The sequence below is a fragment of the Brachyhypopomus gauderio genome, chromosome 3 (genome assembly GCF_052324685.1).
Source record: "Brachyhypopomus gauderio isolate BG-103 chromosome 3, BGAUD_0.2, whole genome shotgun sequence".
In the NCBI taxonomy this organism is placed as follows: Eukaryota; Metazoa; Chordata; class Actinopteri; order Gymnotiformes; family Hypopomidae; genus Brachyhypopomus; species Brachyhypopomus gauderio.
This window is the reverse complement of record NC_135213.1, coordinates 32,378,389-32,397,337: the sequence shown is the minus strand read 5'-3', so window position 1 is coordinate 32,397,337 and position 18,949 is coordinate 32,378,389. Positions and strand designations below refer to the sequence as shown.

Genomic DNA, 18,949 nt, shown 5'->3' with positions numbered 1-18,949 from the left:
TCTATTTAATGTTAATATTCTACACCTATTTCATGTGTGCAATCTAAATGTGCAATATTTCTATTGTGTGTAATGTTATTGCTGCTGAATGCTACTGAGAACTTAATTTCCTTCGGGATTAATAAAGTACCTATCCTATCCTATCCTATTAACTGCATTACAAGGGCCTCTTTTTTGAATACTTCTGTTTCTCTGGATCATAATATATTGAAGAAAAGTTGAATAGGTTTTTTATTTAGATTTACATAGATGCTTGATAATTGCAAGATAATTGGGAAACATCACAAAGTTACTTAGAAATGTGACATTATCACTAAAAATAAAGGACAGACGACTGCAACCCCAAACGCTAATTCTGTCACAAATGAAAAAACGGTCTTGTTGTAGAGCAAAGATTCTGCGTGCTGGTCCTCACTATAGTCTGTTCACCGGGAGCATGCAGGGGTTATACTTACGGTTCATGCAGGAGATTTTGGGCACGTCCCAAGATCCATCTCCTCTACAGCGGATGGTGGGGAGATGTCTCTGGATGAAGCCATCCTTGCACTGGTACCTGACGAGCGAGTTGATCTCGTAGCGCGGGCGCGGCCGTCCGAAGGATCGAGCATTTATCACCAGAGGAGGTTGGCTGCATGCCACTGTTAGCACAGGCGGCACAACATTAGCATCTAAATGCTTTAACTTTGTCAAAGAGTTCTTTGTGTTCCAACTGAACAAACAGAAGGCAACTAGACAGCAGTTTGAGAAACTGAAGCATCAAATTTGGTATCAAACAACAGCAGTATAGCTATATAGCCTCTTTCCATTGGAGACCATTAGAGAGCTTGGAAATGTCCTCGGAATTTGTAGCGGAATGCTCACCTGTGCCTTTCTTGCAGGTGAAGGTGAGATGATAGTTGCAGGGAACATCATTCCACTGGCCATCCTCATGCCAGATCATCACCACACAGTCTTCTCCGGAGGAGAAGAAACTATCGGGTTGGTTGGGTCTCCAGTTCTCATATTGCTGCAAAGAAGGGAAAGGGTGTGAGAAAGGTGAAGCTAAACCTCCTGCAGTTTGTACATGTGCAGCTTTGTCCTCAACATGAGAAGATCTGCATGGGACTGGCATGTAACTCACTCACATGTCAGACAAAGATTTACCACAAGGGGGCGCTATTAGCACTCATGCTTCGCTTCGGTGTCAGTGACCACTTTACAGCCTCTTTCTCATTTATTCCTTAAACCATTCATAGACATAAAAATAAATTGTGATTATATATATATATATATATATATATATATATATAATATATAGTCCAACTTGATAACTTAGAGATACTAAATATTTTGGCAGTAACAATGTATTTCTTCCACATTGCCCTTTGTTTCAAGTGCTACTGAAACTTGGCTCTAAATACATTGATCATAAAATTGCTCATTAATGAGTTATTGCTCCTTACTAGTCCATTATTCAAGTGTAGCGGTTATGGTGCTTTCTGAAAGTACTTTGGAGACTACAATGATTGCATTATTTTGGCAGTCAATAACTTACTAATGGTGCTTAGATGGTTTAGGACAGCATCTTCTGAGTTATGTGCTAATATGCTTAGACTACACGCTGACTTATTCATCTCTCTCACAGTTCATTAAATTGACATGTCAGTATTACAAAGAGCTGGGAGGTTATGAATTGCAAATTTAGTAAAAACCCATGAAGCAGAACAATACGTATTTCTTAGCAATAACATCAGTAACCCTACAGGCGACAGTACATATGAGAGTCCACACAGGGGAGCTGCACACCTTCTCACTGCACTACTAACAGAGGCGACATGCTTTCCCGCCACAATAATGCTGCTTGCTGTTCTGTGTTCTAATATTTTCTTTATTATAAAAGAGCAGACCCATCTTAAGTGACATTTGCAGACGAGAGATCTCCTGTATATGAACTCATGTTCATTTAGCTCACCTAGCAGACCACAGTGCTCACTACATACTGTACTACCGATGTAAATGTGGAGGTCTGGTGTTATTCAGTATGCATTGTTTGCCCCTGTGGTGACTGTAAACTAAAGTGCATATTAGCCTCAGATCTGAAGTAAGTGAGATGCAGAAAAAAGGGAGGAGATGGTATGGTCAGTGTTGCCTCCAGTCTGATCCCAGATCAGCTGTTTTCTGCAGCATCTTGTCCAGATGGTCACAGTCACTAGCCAAGGCCCATAATAAATGTCATCCCTGTATACTTGCAGGATCAGATGATGAACTATGCACAACGCAATTAAGGGAGGCATGTCCAGAGACAGTTCTGGACCCAGTAACCCTTAACCAAAGTTTCTTTTCTTCCCAACTCCTATGCCCCCAAGACCCTCACTGCCGAAGTATGAAGTCACCGGCAGTGCCTCTCGTTATATGGAAAGAACACAGCCTTAAAACAAAAAGTGACACAGTGAAGGGAAACAAATAAATGAATTTACTACCCATGACTATAAACACTCAGCAGTAGGCTACAGTTGAGATTCTGGCTCTTTGACAAAGAGAGCACTGTTTCGAAGAGTATTTTCACCTTTTACACTATGAATGCAGCTGCACCACTGATTGTGCATGTGGACAAGAGTGGGAAGACCGTGTGTGATGATGGTGCACTTTGGTGGGCGTCGCCGGTAATATTTCACGTGGGCGGCTGCAGCAGATGTTTATCTGGCCATGCAATCACAAAACAGTCTGGTTCCATATGCACACAGCCTTCCACCCTGGGTGGAGGTCCTGTTCTTAATGCCTCACACGCTAGAGAAAGAAAAGCGTATATCCAGCCCTACTGATCACTCTGTACCAGCTGATCCAGCCGGTCTGTGCCACCGAGCGGCTCTTTGGAGTGTGTCAGCTGAACCCTGTGGAATGTGCCCCCGTCTGCGAACGGCTGCGAATCTTTCAGCAGCACGATGGATTGAACCCGGCCCTTCAAAGCTAGCAGGGGCCGCCTCGCCTCCTGTCCTGTTATTACCCCGCGCAACAGGTTGCCCTCCGCTTCCTGCAGACGTTCGGCACTGATGACGCCTTGACCCTTGGAACAACCCTGATGGCATATCTCACAAACGCTCCCCTCGTCTCGTCTCCTCCCCTCCCTTTCCCGGGCCGCGTGACAGCCGCATCTTCAGCTCTTCAAACTCCTTCCATACCATGCATGAAAAAGTGCATCGGCCTACTCGTCCTCCTCCCACCCACCCTCCCTCTTGTCCTTCACAGTATCTGTCCCAGCTGCTGCCCCATCTGCGTGGCTGGTTGCTTTCCATTTCCTGAGGAGAGCCGGTACCTGTCTGCACCTGTCAGCACCCCCCCCTCCCCCCTTTCCATCGTCCGCAGGCTTTTTCTTAATCTCTAAACTGCGAGAGGACGTCCGCCAACGAACACCGCTTATCTCCTGCCCCCCCCAACAACCCCTGACTACAGCCTGGAACTTTGAAGTGTTGGACCAATTGGCACCAAACGACCCAAAGCAGTAATTAGCCACTTTCCTGTCAGCTGGAGGACGACCCCCAGCAATAACGGAGGAATGTCTTACAAACCTTCCTTTTCACAGAGATAAACACATAAAAAGCAAGAACAAGTTAAACATTATTAGCCCTGGCCGGTTTCTGCATTTTAAATTATAGATAAAGAAATGAAGAGCCATTCAAAGACTCAAAGATTCTCATCAGGCAAATAATAGAAACAAAGTGATATCTATGAGAAACCATATAAATATATATGTGTATATATACACACACACACACACACACACACACACACACACACACACACACACACACACACACACACACACACACACAATCACACAATTATCATTACTCTTTTTGAATTTGTGGTGTCTAATCTCTGACAAAAAGGAACACATAAATTCGAATGAACTCTCTTACCACAACATAGCCATCAGTCCAACGGAAATCGCTTTCAAACATTTTATCATTCAGACCGATCCACTGGTAGTCATGGCCAAGTCCTGCCAAGATTAAATGGAGCATGTAGGTTAATTCCCATATTAGGTATGCCTGGACAGTCTTTAAAAATAAGGGGCATTTTTTAGCTTACACATCACACTTCCTGTTTCTCAGGCCTGAGAATACTGTGTTGCATTCCAGTGATTTGGTGAAACCACATGGCGTCAAAAGTTTTGGTTCAAGAACTTATGAACCGATGAAGAACTTATGAACTTATGAACAAGGCTTATGGCTCTGCTATTTCTAACAAGAGATTTATATTATACATGCTATCTGGGGCTTCAGAGCAAAATCTGTATGCTAAGGACAATTTTCTATTTTACACCTAGGATAAATGAAAGTATTTAAAGCTTGGGTACTTGACAAAGCCTATGATTTTAAATTATACAATTTTTATTACCCATTAGCCTTTTAACTATTAATACCATGTTATTGGCAAATACTGATAAAATCCACACACAAAATCAGAGGTTCAGCACTTACGGTTGACGTATTGCTGCTCTTCATGGGACAGGATACTGGCAAGGTGCGCCCCCTGGAGGCGACACTCGTGCTCAGCCCCTTCCCAGGTGCGTCTGTGGGGGAAGTACTTGTAGCAATGACCCTGGAACTTGTGCCAGCCATAGCTGCACACCTCTGTGTCTGCAGGGAGAGAGTGAAATACCCAACATGAATTTTGACAAAAATAAAGTCTTTTTGTTCTTCATTGCTCCTTACCATCACGCCTTCCTTTGAAGACCAACTGAAGATAAATAACTTGCGCCAGTTTAAAACTCACAAAAGAAACAAGCTGAATGCCCAGAACAACAGCATTACCACTTTTTGCTCTTAAGGTTCTTGGTAACTTGGTGTCAGTACAATAAATCTGACTGTTTGTTTTGTTTAAGGACTTCTTGATCTTTATTTCAGGAGTGCATGTCCTCCCACTACCCGCCTCAGGGCTTCTGTTTTGATCTCCCTTTCATCCTCCTACTATACTGCACACCAATTAACCGAATGGCCTCAGTACTTGCATTTCAATAGTATCGTGAAGACGGGATTCTTCCAAGGCATATAACAATCGCAACAGGTCTATTATTCTACACTAGATGAAGTTATGGTCTTGGACTGATAAACAAAAGGGGATGGGTTGTTAAATGCCCACTTAAAACATATTTTATACTCATTAGGGTATTTTGCAGGCTTTCAATCCAACTCTTCTGCTGTGCCGTGCTTCTAAATACACAACATGTTCAATAGACTGTACCAAATGAGTCATGAACATAAACTATGAACACATCACTTATATTTGTAAATGAACCAAGTTCAATCAGTCACTGCAGCTGTTTCTGGAACGGCTCTGGCCTGCACGATGTTTGAAACAGCCTGGACTAAAGCACATTTGCACTGGCAGAGACAGTAACGACTAGCGGTTAATCACCAAACCTCCAGGAAGGATGCTGAGGGAGAACCCCTGGAATGTCCCGGTTTAAGTTCATTAGAACGCATAGTAATATACATTTATGTGAGCTCGATTAAGATTTAAAAAACAGAAAGAGTCATTTGGAAGTCAATTTGTAAGTTGAATAATCTAACAAACTGCAATTACAGAAACATAAGACATGATTTAAAACCCTTCCAATCCACTCATTCTAATCCATAAATGTGTATGTTATTCTGTTTCATAAATAGATGCTGTTGCATTGTTTTTTCCCTTTTGGCATTAGGGATTCAGAATGCCAGCAACAAAGCAATCCGACACTCAGACCAAACCAGTCAGCGCTAAGTGATTACAACATGTGGAGGTGTGATAAGCATGGACGTAGTTTTGATTTCACAAGTGGGGGGGACACAACCTGGGGTGGCGAACTGTTAAGCGGGGGGGGGTGCTGCATGATCCTAGTGCTAGATTTGTCGCTATTTGGATATTGGTTTTTTTACCGTTAAAAAGTGGGGGGGACATGACTTTGTCACTACTTAAATATTTGGTTTTAACTGTAAAAACTGGGGGGGACCAAAACCGGCTTTTGAAAAAGTGGGGGGGACATGTCCCCCCCGTCCCCCCCCCCAAAACTACGTCCGTGGTGATAAGTGACACTGTTTCCTGAGCTGTTGATACAGTATTTAAATAAGGTCAAATAACTCATGAAGCCAATTAATCACAGCATGTTTACCTGAAGCATACCACATATACACTACAGAGACACATGAGATGAAGCAAAGCAATTTGAAACTTTAAGTGACCATAAACACAAAGTAAAATCATCAAGTTCATATATTTTTCCTATAGATCTAATTTAATCATTTTTAATTCTGCCAAAGCTCATTTTAAGGCAGAGAAACTAGTATTCTAGTTGCACCCAACAGATCTATATGCAAATGGTTTGTGCAGAAATGTGGAAATGTTATTGTAAATCATTATCAATACAGCTAAATACAGTGGACGCGTTTTCCAGGTCTCTAGTACTGATGAACGTTTCTGAGTTGCAGACTCCATCATTCTTTTGTCTGCATGGTACTTAAACACTACCAGCATGAACAGACTGGTGAAACTGTAACACTCATACTTGATTTCAAGTTTAGGTGGTTCATATAGTAATCTCATATTACCTAAGATGTTACAGTAATGTTTTAATGTGGACTGGTATTATCACTCTGCCCTTACCTTGCTCACAGAGAGCCCCTTTGTAGCTTGGCAGACAAACACAAGAAAAAGAGTTTAGCTCATCCACACAGGTACCCCCATTATGACATGGATTGGACTGGCACTCATCGACATCTAAAGAATAATGAAACATTAAAATTAGTTTAGACAACCTAAATGCAGTAATTCAGGAAAATTAAATGTATTAACAAGAGATTAATACAAAGAAAATTACAAGACACTTTCAGAGCAATTTGTGTATCTAAGAAATACCTATTTCACAATGCTGCCCGGTGTATCCGGGTGTGCAGTGGCAGATTTCTTCTGCACCACTTTTCACACAGGTCCCACCATTCTCGCAAACATTATCAGGACATGAATGAACGCCTGTGGTTGGAAATAAAGAATTAGCAAGCCGAAGGCTAGCACTTGGCATTTTTAGAATAAAATATACATAGAACCACCAAGAATAAATTATGTATTTAAGAAAATAAGCAACAGCCATACCTGAAATATCCAATGTCTCTTCAAGAACTGTGTATCCTAAATCCGTATGCACAGCAGGTCTTTGTGTTGTTGTCTGTGCTAGTGGGTCAGAAGTGTCTTCATATGAAGTAGTTGTATCAATGTCTCTTGGAATTGCAGATGCCGATGACGTATTATCCACAATCTCCTGGATAGGCTTGTCTGTGAGAGGAGTTATAGCTTCCTGAATCTGGCCAAGTGCCTGCTGTTCTTTTGACGTGGTTTGCTCACTAACAGATCCAGTGTTAGAGTCGTCAGGCCGCAGCAGTGGTGATGTTGTGACTGATGACAGAATCATTGCCTGGACCTCATCAGATGATGTGACAGCAGTTCTATCCTCTTCTTTGCTGCTTTCTGAACTGCCATATTTTGCAAAGCTCTCACTGCTGTGAGTGATGGGTGAGCTTGTTTCTGAGATGTCACTCTCAGGTACTGAAGTTCTCTCAAAAGTAGCATCAGTTTCAGCCTCTGAGGTGGTCACAATGCCACTAACATCTGGTATGGACTCTACTACAAAAGATTCAGATGTGTCATCGGTGTCCGGTGTGTAGGTTGATACATCTGTGATAGGTTCAATAATGTCTGAGGTCTTTGTTTGATCTTCAGCTGTGGAACTATGGGTCGATGTGTCTGCTTTCTCAGGTCTGTGTGTGGTTGAAGAAAACTCCAAACCAAATGAAACTGCTTCCCCAATTGGTATCTGTTTAGTAGATGGTACCGTCTCCTTTGTGGTTCCAGTAGGTTGAATGGGTTTCTCATTTTCTGATGTGGACGTGTAAATTATGGGAATAGTTGGCAAATCTCTTTCTGTCCATATACTGGTAGAAGGCTGGTCTGTAAGTGTCCCTTCAGATAGAACTTGGTGGTCCGATTCCACAGACTTTGTAATTGTTGTGGATGCTGAGGTTGCATCTAAGTTCATGTGAGCATTTTTAGACGATGACACTAATGAATCTGAAGGGGTGGTAGAAAAATATTTGTGGACTACAGCCACTTTAGGAGAAACTACTGGTGTGGACTCTTTACTGAACATTTCAGTAGGCTGGTCACCTGAGCTTCCTTCAGAGGCTGATATTGGTGGGGTTGTTGTCCCTCTGGTGGTACCAAACAGTTCTTCTGTTGACAGCTCCTTGGTAGGTTGTACAGTTTCTAAAGGTCTTTCAGTAGACTGTTTATTTAAAATATCTAAAAATGGTGCAATAGATGACTGCAAAAACTGAACTGTGCTAGTAAAGAATTGAGCAGCGGTTTCAGGGAAGGCTGTAGTAAATTTACTGGTAGAGCTCTCCTTTTTTGACGTTTTTGTCTCATCAACCAAAGGCACTGCTGACATATTTTCAGTGTCCGTTGTCATTTTTGTCACATTGATTGTCAATACTGTCTCTGTTTTTTCAGCAGCTGTAGCTGTGGTGTCAATATCTTCTGTTACACTGGTAAATAAACCAGTTGACACTGTAGATGTGAGACCTGAGCCATCCTTGGTACCGAAAAGCAGTGCACTCATGAGCTGAGAGGCTGAAGAAATGGCTGGTTGGTAAGCCCTACTGGTCTTATCTGGCTGAGTCACAGTACCAGATTCAGGTGTCGCAGAAATGGCACCATCTTCGACAGAATCAGTGGATGAAGCAGAATCAGCAGATGGTAGAATAATTGTTACAGCAGACAATCTGGAGACTTCATGGGGCATAGATGTGGACATTAGGACATGTTGGTCAGAGCCTTCACTAGAGCCTTCCAGTTCTGAGGGCTGAGTAAACAAGTCCGATGTTGTTGATATAGACACAATTTCTTCCAGGTTTGTTGACGATACAATGCCCGACACTGTCATAACAGCTTGAGGGCCTTCTGTTGTCTGAATATGAATAGCTTCCACAAATGTGTCATTTACAGTATGACTAATTACAGGTGTCCTAGTTGAGGGGTCACTTGTTCCACTTGTCATAATTTCAGAGTCTTTCGACGTAAAGAAGGTTTCGGAAGTTGGTCCTGAGATTAAAGTTTGTGTGCTAGCATCCGTTACAGAGTCATGGTCTCCAGAGAAATCATCTCTTGGTGTGGGAAGAGATTTAAGGGTAGGATGTGTAGGTTTCAATGATGTCTGTGTGGAACCCAATCCAGTATGTGATGTAGAAGAATGTGAATGTGAGATGGTTTGAGAGTGGTCTGTGGCTGTATGACTAGATTTAGTGGTTGTAGTGAATGTGGGTTGATGTGTGCTGTGCGTAATATGTGAGATTGTATGACTGGGATGAGGTGTGCTTGTGCTAGTATAAGTGTGATGTAAGGTGCTGGAACTAGTATGTGAGGTTGTGTGCATGGAATGTCTCGTACCATGGGTCGATTCTGGGGTTGTCTGAGGAGAGTATGAAGAAGTGGATGTCTGTGAAGTCACTGAAGGAGCAACGGTTTGCGAGTGTTCTAATGGAACAGTAAACCTCTCGTGAAGAAGCTCAACAGTTGTTGCTTCTTCCAATGACATCGTACTACTTGACAAAGAGTCTGTTCTAGAAGTAATTTCTTTACTTGATGACCCTTCTGAGGTAGATTCGAATGCAACATGCAATTGTGGAACTGATGACGAAGCACTATCCGTTCCAGATCCTTCTGGTTCCTCTGTCATTATGCTGGAAGACTGTGGTGTCATAGTTACTACAGTTACACCAGCTGCTTCCTCTGTGATGATTGTCGGAGCAAAAGGTGATGAGGGCTCTAACACTGAAACTGTATCTGCATCAATGATGGTATTGTCTTTGATAATATACTCCGCTCTAGTGCTGTGGTCTGCCATATTGTCTGTAACTGTTGAGAAAAGTTCATCCTCATCTTTAACTTCTTCTGTAAATATGACTACAGTGCTCGTGGACGACTTTGTTTCATGAAGCTTCATGCTAGGTGTTCCAGATCTGATCTCGCTATGAGGTGGGACAGTAGTTGTCACTTGTTTGTGGGAATGATCTGGGAAGATGACAGACGGAACTACAGAAGTCACATGTGTCTCTGTAGTCACTGATTCAGGTAAAGTATGGATGCTGCCTTCCTCCAAAAGTGTAGTGTATATACTAGGTGTAGGTAAACTGGTGGTCAAAGAATCCTCGTGTGTAGCCACAGAACTTTCCATGTCAATATGTTTTGATGTTGGATCAATTCGATCGGTTGACAGCATCGGAACAGGTGTTACTTTTGGCTGGTGACTTAAGTGGGAAGTGGGAGGAATTGATGTCATCTCTTTGATACTTGAATGTACTAACATTTCTGACTTTTCTGTTGACATATATTTTGGTGGAGCTTGTGTTGGAGGAAGAGACTCAAGAAGGGTACTAGACCCAACATCTCCAGTCCCTTCAGATGCTGTAAACTCTGTGTCACCACTACCAGGGTCTGAAGATAAAGGTGTATGTTCTGTTGGAATTGAGCTAAAAGACACTGTCGATGTGAATTCAGATTTGAATGATTCAGACTGAGTAGAACTCTCAATACTCATCTGATCTAATGTGCTCCTTGTAGAACTAATTTCTGCCATATCGGTCGTTACAGAAAATTCCACAATTTCTTCACTTGGTGGTGTTCTTTGTGTCTCTCCAGCAGATCCTTCAAGGAGACTAGAATCTTGCTCATCTTCTGTGCTGGAAACCACAGACCCTTCCATATCAATGTGAGTTGATGTTGAGTGTATTGTAGGGCTTATTCTTTGTAAGTGAGATGATGATGCTGGAATAAAAGCTGTGGTTGAAGTTGATTCTAGAGTTTGTGTTGCATAGATATCATCACTCATTGAGGGTATGCTACTGATACTTGGCATTTTGTCAGTCTCAGCAGAAACTGGGTGTTTTGCAACATGGTCAGTTGTCTGTTGAGTTAAAGACTGAGTTGTGAATGAAGTAAAAGGACCTGAAGGAACTGCGGTGGAAAAAACTGATATTATCTCTTCAGTGGTTGTGTGTGCTGTTTCTGTGACTACGCCTAATTCTGTTGATTGAGTATAAAAAGGAGGTGATGACTCAAGAACACTGGATACTACAGCACCAGAACCATCATCTACTAGGCTTTCAGTTTCATCTGTAGAGCCTTCAGTGTCCCCACTACCAGGTTCTAAAGTTGAGGTCAATAGCTCTGTCTGAGCAGGGATCATAGAAATTGTTGAAGTAAACTGAGCTTTGAATGGTGTGGAAGGTCCAGGTGTTTCAACACTTAAATGATCCAATGAACTCTTTGTGTAATCAAGTTCTGCCTCATCTGTCCTTATCCAAAATGCTGTTTCAGTTGTAGGGGTTTCGGTTATCTTTTCAGCAGATCCTTCAAATAGAAGAGAGGTTGGTTCATCATCTGCCCCAGAAGTTTCCATATCAATGTGAACTGTAGTGCCTATTTTCTCAATGTCAGAACCAGAAGTTGGAGACATAGTTTCTGCAGATCCTTCAAAGGTGGTATTGTCTTGATCATCATCTGTAACTACGTCTCCAGACCCTTCCATGTCAGTGTGAGATACTGTTAAATATGTTGTAGTGCCTAGTCTCTCAATGTCAGAACCTGAAGTTGGAGACATAGCTGTTGGAGACAAATCAGGACCAGAAGATGATTCTAGAGTTTGTTTTGCAGAGACCTCGTCAACTGTTGCAAAAAAACTAGTCATTGTGGACATTTTCTCAGTAATAGTAAAAACGGGTTGTTTTGTTGTATAGTCTGTTGTTTGTTCTTTCACTAATTCTTCATCCTTATCTGTTCTGAAGGATAAAACAGGACTTGTAAAAGTTGAGGTGGAAGAAACTGATGAAATCTCTTCTGTTTCCTCAGTTCTTGTCACTGCTCCAGATTTTGTTGTTGTTACATCTTCTGTTGATGAAGCAGGGAATGGCGGAGTTGACTCAACAACACTGGACACTACAGCACCAGAAACATCATCAACTGTGACTTCAGTTTCATCTGTAGTGTCTCCAGTGTCACCACTACCAGGTTCTACAGAAGATGCCATGAACTGTGTTTGAGCTGGGCTTGTAGACACTGTTGAAGCAATCTGAGACATGAATGGTGTGGAATGTGTAGCTGTTTCAACACTTAAATGATCCAATGTGCTTTTTGTGTATACAATTTCCTCTGTCCTTATTGAAAATTCTTTAACTGCCCCCGTTGTGATTTCTGATATCATTTCAGCAGATCCTTCAAGTGGGGTAGTCTCTTGATCACCATCTGCACCTAACGTCACAGACCCTTCCATGCCAATGTGAGCTGATGTTGAATGTATTGTAGTGTCTATTCTGTCTATGTCAAAGGCTGAAGTTGGAGACATGGTTGATGGAGAGAATGTCGGACCTGAAGATGATTCTTGTGGTTGTTTTGCTGAGATTTCATCAACTGTTGCAGACAAGCTTGCCTTAGTGGCCATTTTGTCAGTGCTAGTGAAATCTGGTTGTTTTCTAGCATAGTCTGTTGTTTGTTCTTTCACTAATTCTTCATCCTTATCTGTTCTGAAGGATAAAACAGGACTTGTAAAAGTTGAAGTGGAAGAAACTGATGAAATCTCTTCTGCAGGTGAGTGTACTGGCAACTCTGTTTCCTCAGTTCTTGTCACTTCTCCAGATATTATTGTTGTTACATCTTCTGTTGATGAAGCAGGAAATGGCGGAGTTGACTCAACAACACTAGATACTACAGCACCAGAAACATCATCAACTGTGACTTCAGTTTCATCTGTAGTGTCTCCAGTGTCACCACTACCAGGTTCTACAGAAGATGCCATGAATTGTGTTTGAGCTGGGCTTGTAGACACTGTTGAAGCAATCTGAGACATGAATGGTGTGGAATGTGTAGCTGTTTCAACACTTAAATGATCCAATGTGCTTTTTGTGTATACAATTTGCTCTGTCCTTATTGAAAATTCTTTAACTGCCCCAGTTGTTGTGATTTCTGATATCATTTCAGCAGATCCTTCAAGTGAGGTAGTCTCTTGATCACCATCTGCACCTAACGTCACAGACCCTTCCATTCCAATGTGAGCTGATGTTGAATGTATTGTAGTGTCTATTCTGTCTATGTCAAAGGCTGAAGTTGGAGACATGGTTGATGGAGAGAATGTCGGACCTGAAGATGATTCTTGTGGTTGTTTTGCTGAGATTTCATCAACTGTTGCAGACAAGCTTGTCATAGTGGCCATTTTGTCAGTGCTAGTGAAATCTGGTTGTTTTCTAGCATAGTCTGTTGTTTGTTCTTTCACTAATTCTTCATCCTTATCTGTTCTGAAGGATAAAACAGGACTTGTAAAAGGTGAGGTGAAAAAAACTGATGAAATCTCTTCTGCAGGTGAGTCTACTGGCAATTCTGTTTCCTCAGTTCTTGTCATTGCTCCAGATTTTGTTGTTGTTACATCTTCTGTTGATGAAGCAGGAAATGGCGGAGTTGACTCAACAACACTAGATACTACAGCACCAGAACCTTCATCACCTGTGACTTCAGTTTCATCTGTAGTGTCTCCAGTGTCACCACTACCAGGTTCTACAGAAGATGCCATGAACTGTGTTTGAGCTGGGCTTGTAGACACTGTTGAATCAATCCGAGACATGAATGGTGTGGAATGTGTAGCTGTTTCAACAATTAAATGATCCAATGTGCTTTTTGTGTATCCAATTTCTGCTTCCTCTGTCCTTATTGAAAATTCTTTAATTGCCTCAGTTGATGGGGTCTCTGAGATCTTTTCAGCAGATCCTTCAAAGGTGGTAATGTCTTGATCATCATCTGTAACTACATCTCCAGACCCTTCCATGTCAGTGTGAGATACTGTTAAATATGTTGTAGTGCCTAGTCTCTCAATGTCAGAACCTGAAGTTGGAGACATAGTTGATGGAGAGAAAGCAGGACCTGAAGATGATTCTAGAGTTTGTTTTGCAGAGACTTCGTCAACTGTTGCAAATAAACTAGTCATAGTGGACATTTTCTCAGTAATAGTAAAAACGGATTGTTTTGTTGTATAGTCTGTTGTTTGTTCTTTTACTAATTCTTCATCCTTATCTGTTCTGAAGGATAAAACAGGACTTGTAAAAGTTGAGGTGGAAGAAACTGATGAAATCTCTTCTGCAGGTGAGTGTACTGGCAACTCTGTTTCCTCAGTTCTTGTCACTGCTCCAGATATTATTGTTGTTACATCTTCTGTTGATGAAGCAGGAAATGGCGGAGTTGACTCAACAACACTGGATACTACAGTACCAGAATCATCATCAACTGTGACTTCAGTTTCATCTGTAGTGTCTCCAGTGTCACCACTACCAGGTTCTACAGAAGATGCCATGAATTGTGTTTGAGCTGGGCTTGTAGACACTGTTGAAGCAATCCGAGACATGAATGGTGTGGAATGTGTAGCTGTTTCAACAATTAAATGATCCAATGTGCTTTTTGTGTATCCAATTTCTGCTTCCTCTGTTCTTATTGAAAATTCTTTAATTGCCTCAGTTGATGGGGTCTCTGAGATCTTTTCAGCAGATCCTTCAAAGGTGGTAATGTCTTGATCATCATCTGTAACTACATCTCCAGACCCTTCCATGTCAGTGTGAGATACTGTTAAATATGTTGTAGTGCCTAGTCTCTCAATGTCAGAACCTGAAGTTGGAGACATAGTTGATGGAGAGGAAGCAGGACCTGAAGATGATTCTAGAGTTTGTTTTGCAGAGACTTCGTCAACTGTTGCAAATAAACTAGTCATAGTAGACATTTTCTCAGTAATAGTAAAAACAGGTTGTTTTGTTGTATAGTCTGTTGTTTGTTCTTTCACTAATTCTTCATCCTTATCTGTTCTGAAGGATAAAACAGGACTTGTAAAAGTTGAGATGGAAGAAACTGATGAAATCTCTTCTGTTTCCTCAGTTCTTGTCACTGCTCCAGATTTTGTTGTTACATCTTCCGTTGATGAAGCAGGAAATGGCGGAGTTGACTCAACAACACTGGACACTACAGCACCAGAAACATCATCAACTGTGACTTCAGTTTCATCTGTAGTGTCTCCAGTGTCATCACTACCAGGTTCTACAGAAGATGCCATGAATTGTGTTTGAGCTGGGCTTGTAGACACTGTTGAAGCAATCTGAGACATGAATGGTGTGGAATGTGTAGCTGTTTCAACACTTAAATGATCCAATGTGCTTTTTGTGTATACAATTTGCTCTGTCCTTATTGAAAATTCTTTAACTGCCCCAGTTGTTGTGATTTCTGATATCATTTCGGCAGATCCTTCAAGTGGGGTAGTCTCTTGATCACCATCTGCACCTAACGTCACAGACCCTTCCATTCCAATGTGAGCTGATGTTGAATGTATTGTAGTGTCTATTCTGTCTATGTCAAAGGCTGAAGTTGGAGAAATGGTTGATGGAGAGAATGTCGGACCTGAAGATGATTCTTGTGGTTGTTTTGCTGAGATTTCATCAACTGTTGCAGACAAGCTTGTCATAGTGGCCATTTTGTCAGTGCTAGTGTAATCTGGTTGTTTTCTAGCATAGTCTGTTGTTTGTTCTTTCACTAATTCTTCATCCTTATCTGTTCTGAAGGATAAAACAGGACTTGTAAAAGGTGAGGTGGAAGAAACTGATGAAATCTCTTCTGCAGGTGAGTGTACTGGCAACTCTGTTTCCTCAGTTCTTGTCACTGCTCCAGATTTTGTTGTTGTTACATATTCTGTTGATGAAGCAGGAAATGGTGGAGTTGACTCAACAACACTGGATACTACAGCACCAGAACCATCATCACCTGTGACTTCAGTTTCATCTGTAGTGTCTCCAGTGTCACCACTACCAGGTTCTACAGAAGATGCCATGAACTGTGTTTGAGCTGGGCTTGTAGACACTGTTGAAGCAATCCGAGACATGAATGGTGTGGAATGTGTAGCTGTTTCAACAATTAAATGATCCAATGTGCTTTTTGTGTATCCAATTTCTGCTTCCTCTGTCCTTATTGAAAATTCTTTAATTGCCTCAGTTGATGGGGTCTCTGAGATCTTTTCAGCAGATCCTTCAAAGGTGGTAATGTCTTGATCATCATCTGTAACTACATCTCCAGACCCTTCCATGTCAGTGTGAGATACTGTTAAATATATTGTAGTGCCTAGTCTCTCAATGTCAGAACCTGAAGTTGGAGACATAGTTGATGGAGAGAAAGCAGGACCTGAAGATGATTCTAGAGTTTGTTTTGCAGAGACTTCGTCAACTGTTGCAAATAAACTAGTCATAGTGGACATTTTCTCAGTAATAGTAAAAACCGGTTGTTTTGTTGTATAGTCTGTTGTTTGTTCTTTCACTAATTCTTCATCCTTATCTGTTCTGAAGGATAAAACAGGACTTGTAAAAGTTGAGGTGGAAGAAACTGATGAAATCTCTTCTGTTTCCTCAGTTCTTGTCACTGCTCCAGATTTTGTTGTTGTTACATATTCTGTTGATGAAGCAGGAAATGGCGGAGTTGACTCAACAACACTGGATACTACAGCACCAGAACCATCATCACCTGTGACTTCAGTTTCATCTGTAGTGTCTCCAGTGTCACCACTACCAGGTTCTACAGAAGATGCCATGAATTGTGTTTGAGCTGGGCTTGTAGACACTGTTGAAGCAATCTGAGACATAAATGGTGTGGAATGTGTAGCTGTTTCAATACTGAAATGATCCAATGTGCTTTGTGTGTATCCAATTTCTGCTTCCTCTGTCCTTATTGAAAATTCTTTAATTGCCTCAGTTGATGGGGTCTCTGAGATCTTTTCAGCAGATCCTTCAAAGGTGGTATTGTCTTGGTCATCGTCCGTAACTACATCTCCAGACCCTTCCATGTCAGTGTGAGATGTGGTTAAATGTGTTGTAGTGCCTATTATTTCAATGTCAGAACCTGAAGTTGGAGACATGGTTTCTGCAGATCCTTCAACGGTGGTATTGTCTTGATCATCATCTGTAACCAAGTCTCCAGACCCTTCCATGTCAGTGTGAAAAACAGTTGTAGTGCCTATTCTCTCAATGTCAGAAACTGAAGTTGGAGACATAGTTGATGGAGAGAAAGCAGGACCTGAAGATGATTCTAGAGTTTGTTTTGCAGAGATTTCATCAACTGTTGCAAACAAACTAGTCATAGTGGACATTTTCTCAGTAATAGTAAAAATGGGTTGTTTTGTTGTGTAGTCTGTTGTTTGTTCTTTAACTAATTCTTCATCCTTATCTGTTCTGAAGGATAAAACAGGACTTGTAAAAGTTGAGGTGGAAGAAACTGATGAAATCTCTTCCGTAGCTGAGTGTACTAGCAACTCTGTTTCCTCAGTTCTTGTCACAGCTCCAGATATTATTGTTGTTACATATTCTCTTGATGAAGCAGGAAATGGCGGAGTTGACTCAACAACACTAGATACTACAGTACCAGAACCATCATCAACTGTGACTTCAGTTTCATCTGTAGTGTCTCCAGTGTCACCACTACCAGGTTCTACAGAAGATGCCATGAATTGTGTTTGCGCTGAGCTTGTAGACACTGTTGAAGCAATCTGAGACATGAATGGTGTGGAATGTGTAGCTGTTTCAACACTTAAATGATCCAATGTGCTTTGTGTGTATCCAATTTCTGCTTCCTCTGTCCTTATTGAAAATTCTTTAATTGCCTCAGTTGATGGGGTCTCTGAGATCTTTTCAGCAGATCCTTCAAATGTGGTATTGTCTTGATCATCATCTGTAACTACATCTCCAGACCCTTCCATGTCAGTCTGAAATACAGTTGTAGTGCCTATTCTTTCAATGTCAGAACCTGAAGTTGGAGACATAGTTGATGGAGAGAAAGCAGGACTTGATGATGATTCTAGAGTTTGTTTTGCAGAGACTTCGTCAACTGTTGCAAATAAACTAGTCATAGTGGACATTTTCTCAGTGATAGTAAAAACGGGTTGTTTTGTTGTATAGTCTGTTGTTTGTTCTTTCACTAATTCTTCATCCTTATCTGTTCTGAAGGATAAAACAGGACTTGTAAAAGGTGAGGTGGAAGAAACTGATGAAATCTCTTCTGCGGGTGAGTCTACTGGCAACTCTGTTTCCTCAGTTCTTGTCACTGCTCCAGATTTTGTTGTTGTTACATCTTCTGTTGATGAAGCAGGAAATGGCGGAGTTGACTCAACAACACTGGATACTACAGCACCAGAACCATCATCACCTGTGACTTCAGTTTCATCTGTAGTGTCTCCAGTGTCACCACTACCAGGTTCTACAGAAGAAGCCGTGAACTGTGTTTGAGCTGGGCTTATAGAAACTGTTGGAGTTATATGAGACTCGAATGGTGTGGAATGTGTAACAGTTTTGATGACTAAATGATCCTGGGTGCTGGTTGTGTAAATGATTTCTGGCTCATCAGTTTTTACAGAATATTCTTTACTTCCTTCAGCTGGTGGTGTTTCTGATATCTTCTCAGCAGATCCTTCAAATATGGTAGACACGTGAAGATCATCTAAGGCCCCAGACCCTTCTGTTTTGACCTGTGTCGATGTTGAATGCACTGTAGAGCTTAATCGCTCCACAAGAGAGCTTGAGGTTGGAGCTATGCTCGGTGAAAAAGAGCCAGTGTCTGAAGTTGATTCCATAGAGATTTCAGTATCTGCAAACGAACTGGTGAAAGCTGTAACTGTAAGACCTGGTTGTTTTGTAGCATCTTGTTTTTGCTCTTTCACCATTTCTTCAACAAATCCTTCACCTTTATCGGTTGTGAATGCAATAACAGATGCTGTCAACGCTGTAGGAGGAAAAGACGACAACTCTTTCTTTGTTGTGTCAACCGGCAATTCTCTCTCCTCAATTTCGGTGACTTCCTCTGATTTTGTTATTGTTACATTTGT

General features: G+C 41.5%; 1 protein-coding gene across 2 annotated transcripts in view; it reads right to left on the bottom strand.

Annotated features, from left to right (window-relative positions):
* The window catches only part of vcana (versican a), a 35,467-nt gene that overhangs the window by 2,382 nt on the left and 14,136 nt on the right, over nt 1-18,949 (bottom strand). The window contains exons 1-7 of one of the 2 annotated variants that reach the window (XM_076997680.1): nt 7,108-17,833; nt 6,874-6,987; nt 6,622-6,735; nt 4,461-4,619; nt 3,897-3,979; nt 862-1,006; nt 456-638 (exon numbers count right to left, since the gene is read on the bottom strand). In XM_076997680.1, the coding sequence (XP_076853795.1) occupies nt 456-638; nt 862-1,006; nt 3,897-3,979; nt 4,461-4,619; nt 6,622-6,735; nt 6,874-6,987; nt 7,108-17,827 (11,518 nt within the window). In that variant the 5' untranslated portion in view covers nt 17,828-17,833. Of the gene's footprint in view, nt 1-455; nt 639-861; nt 1,007-3,896; nt 3,980-4,460; nt 4,620-6,621; nt 6,736-6,873; nt 6,988-7,107; nt 17,834-18,949 lie in introns of those variants that run through there. The other variant, XM_076997681.1, reaches the window with a different exon arrangement.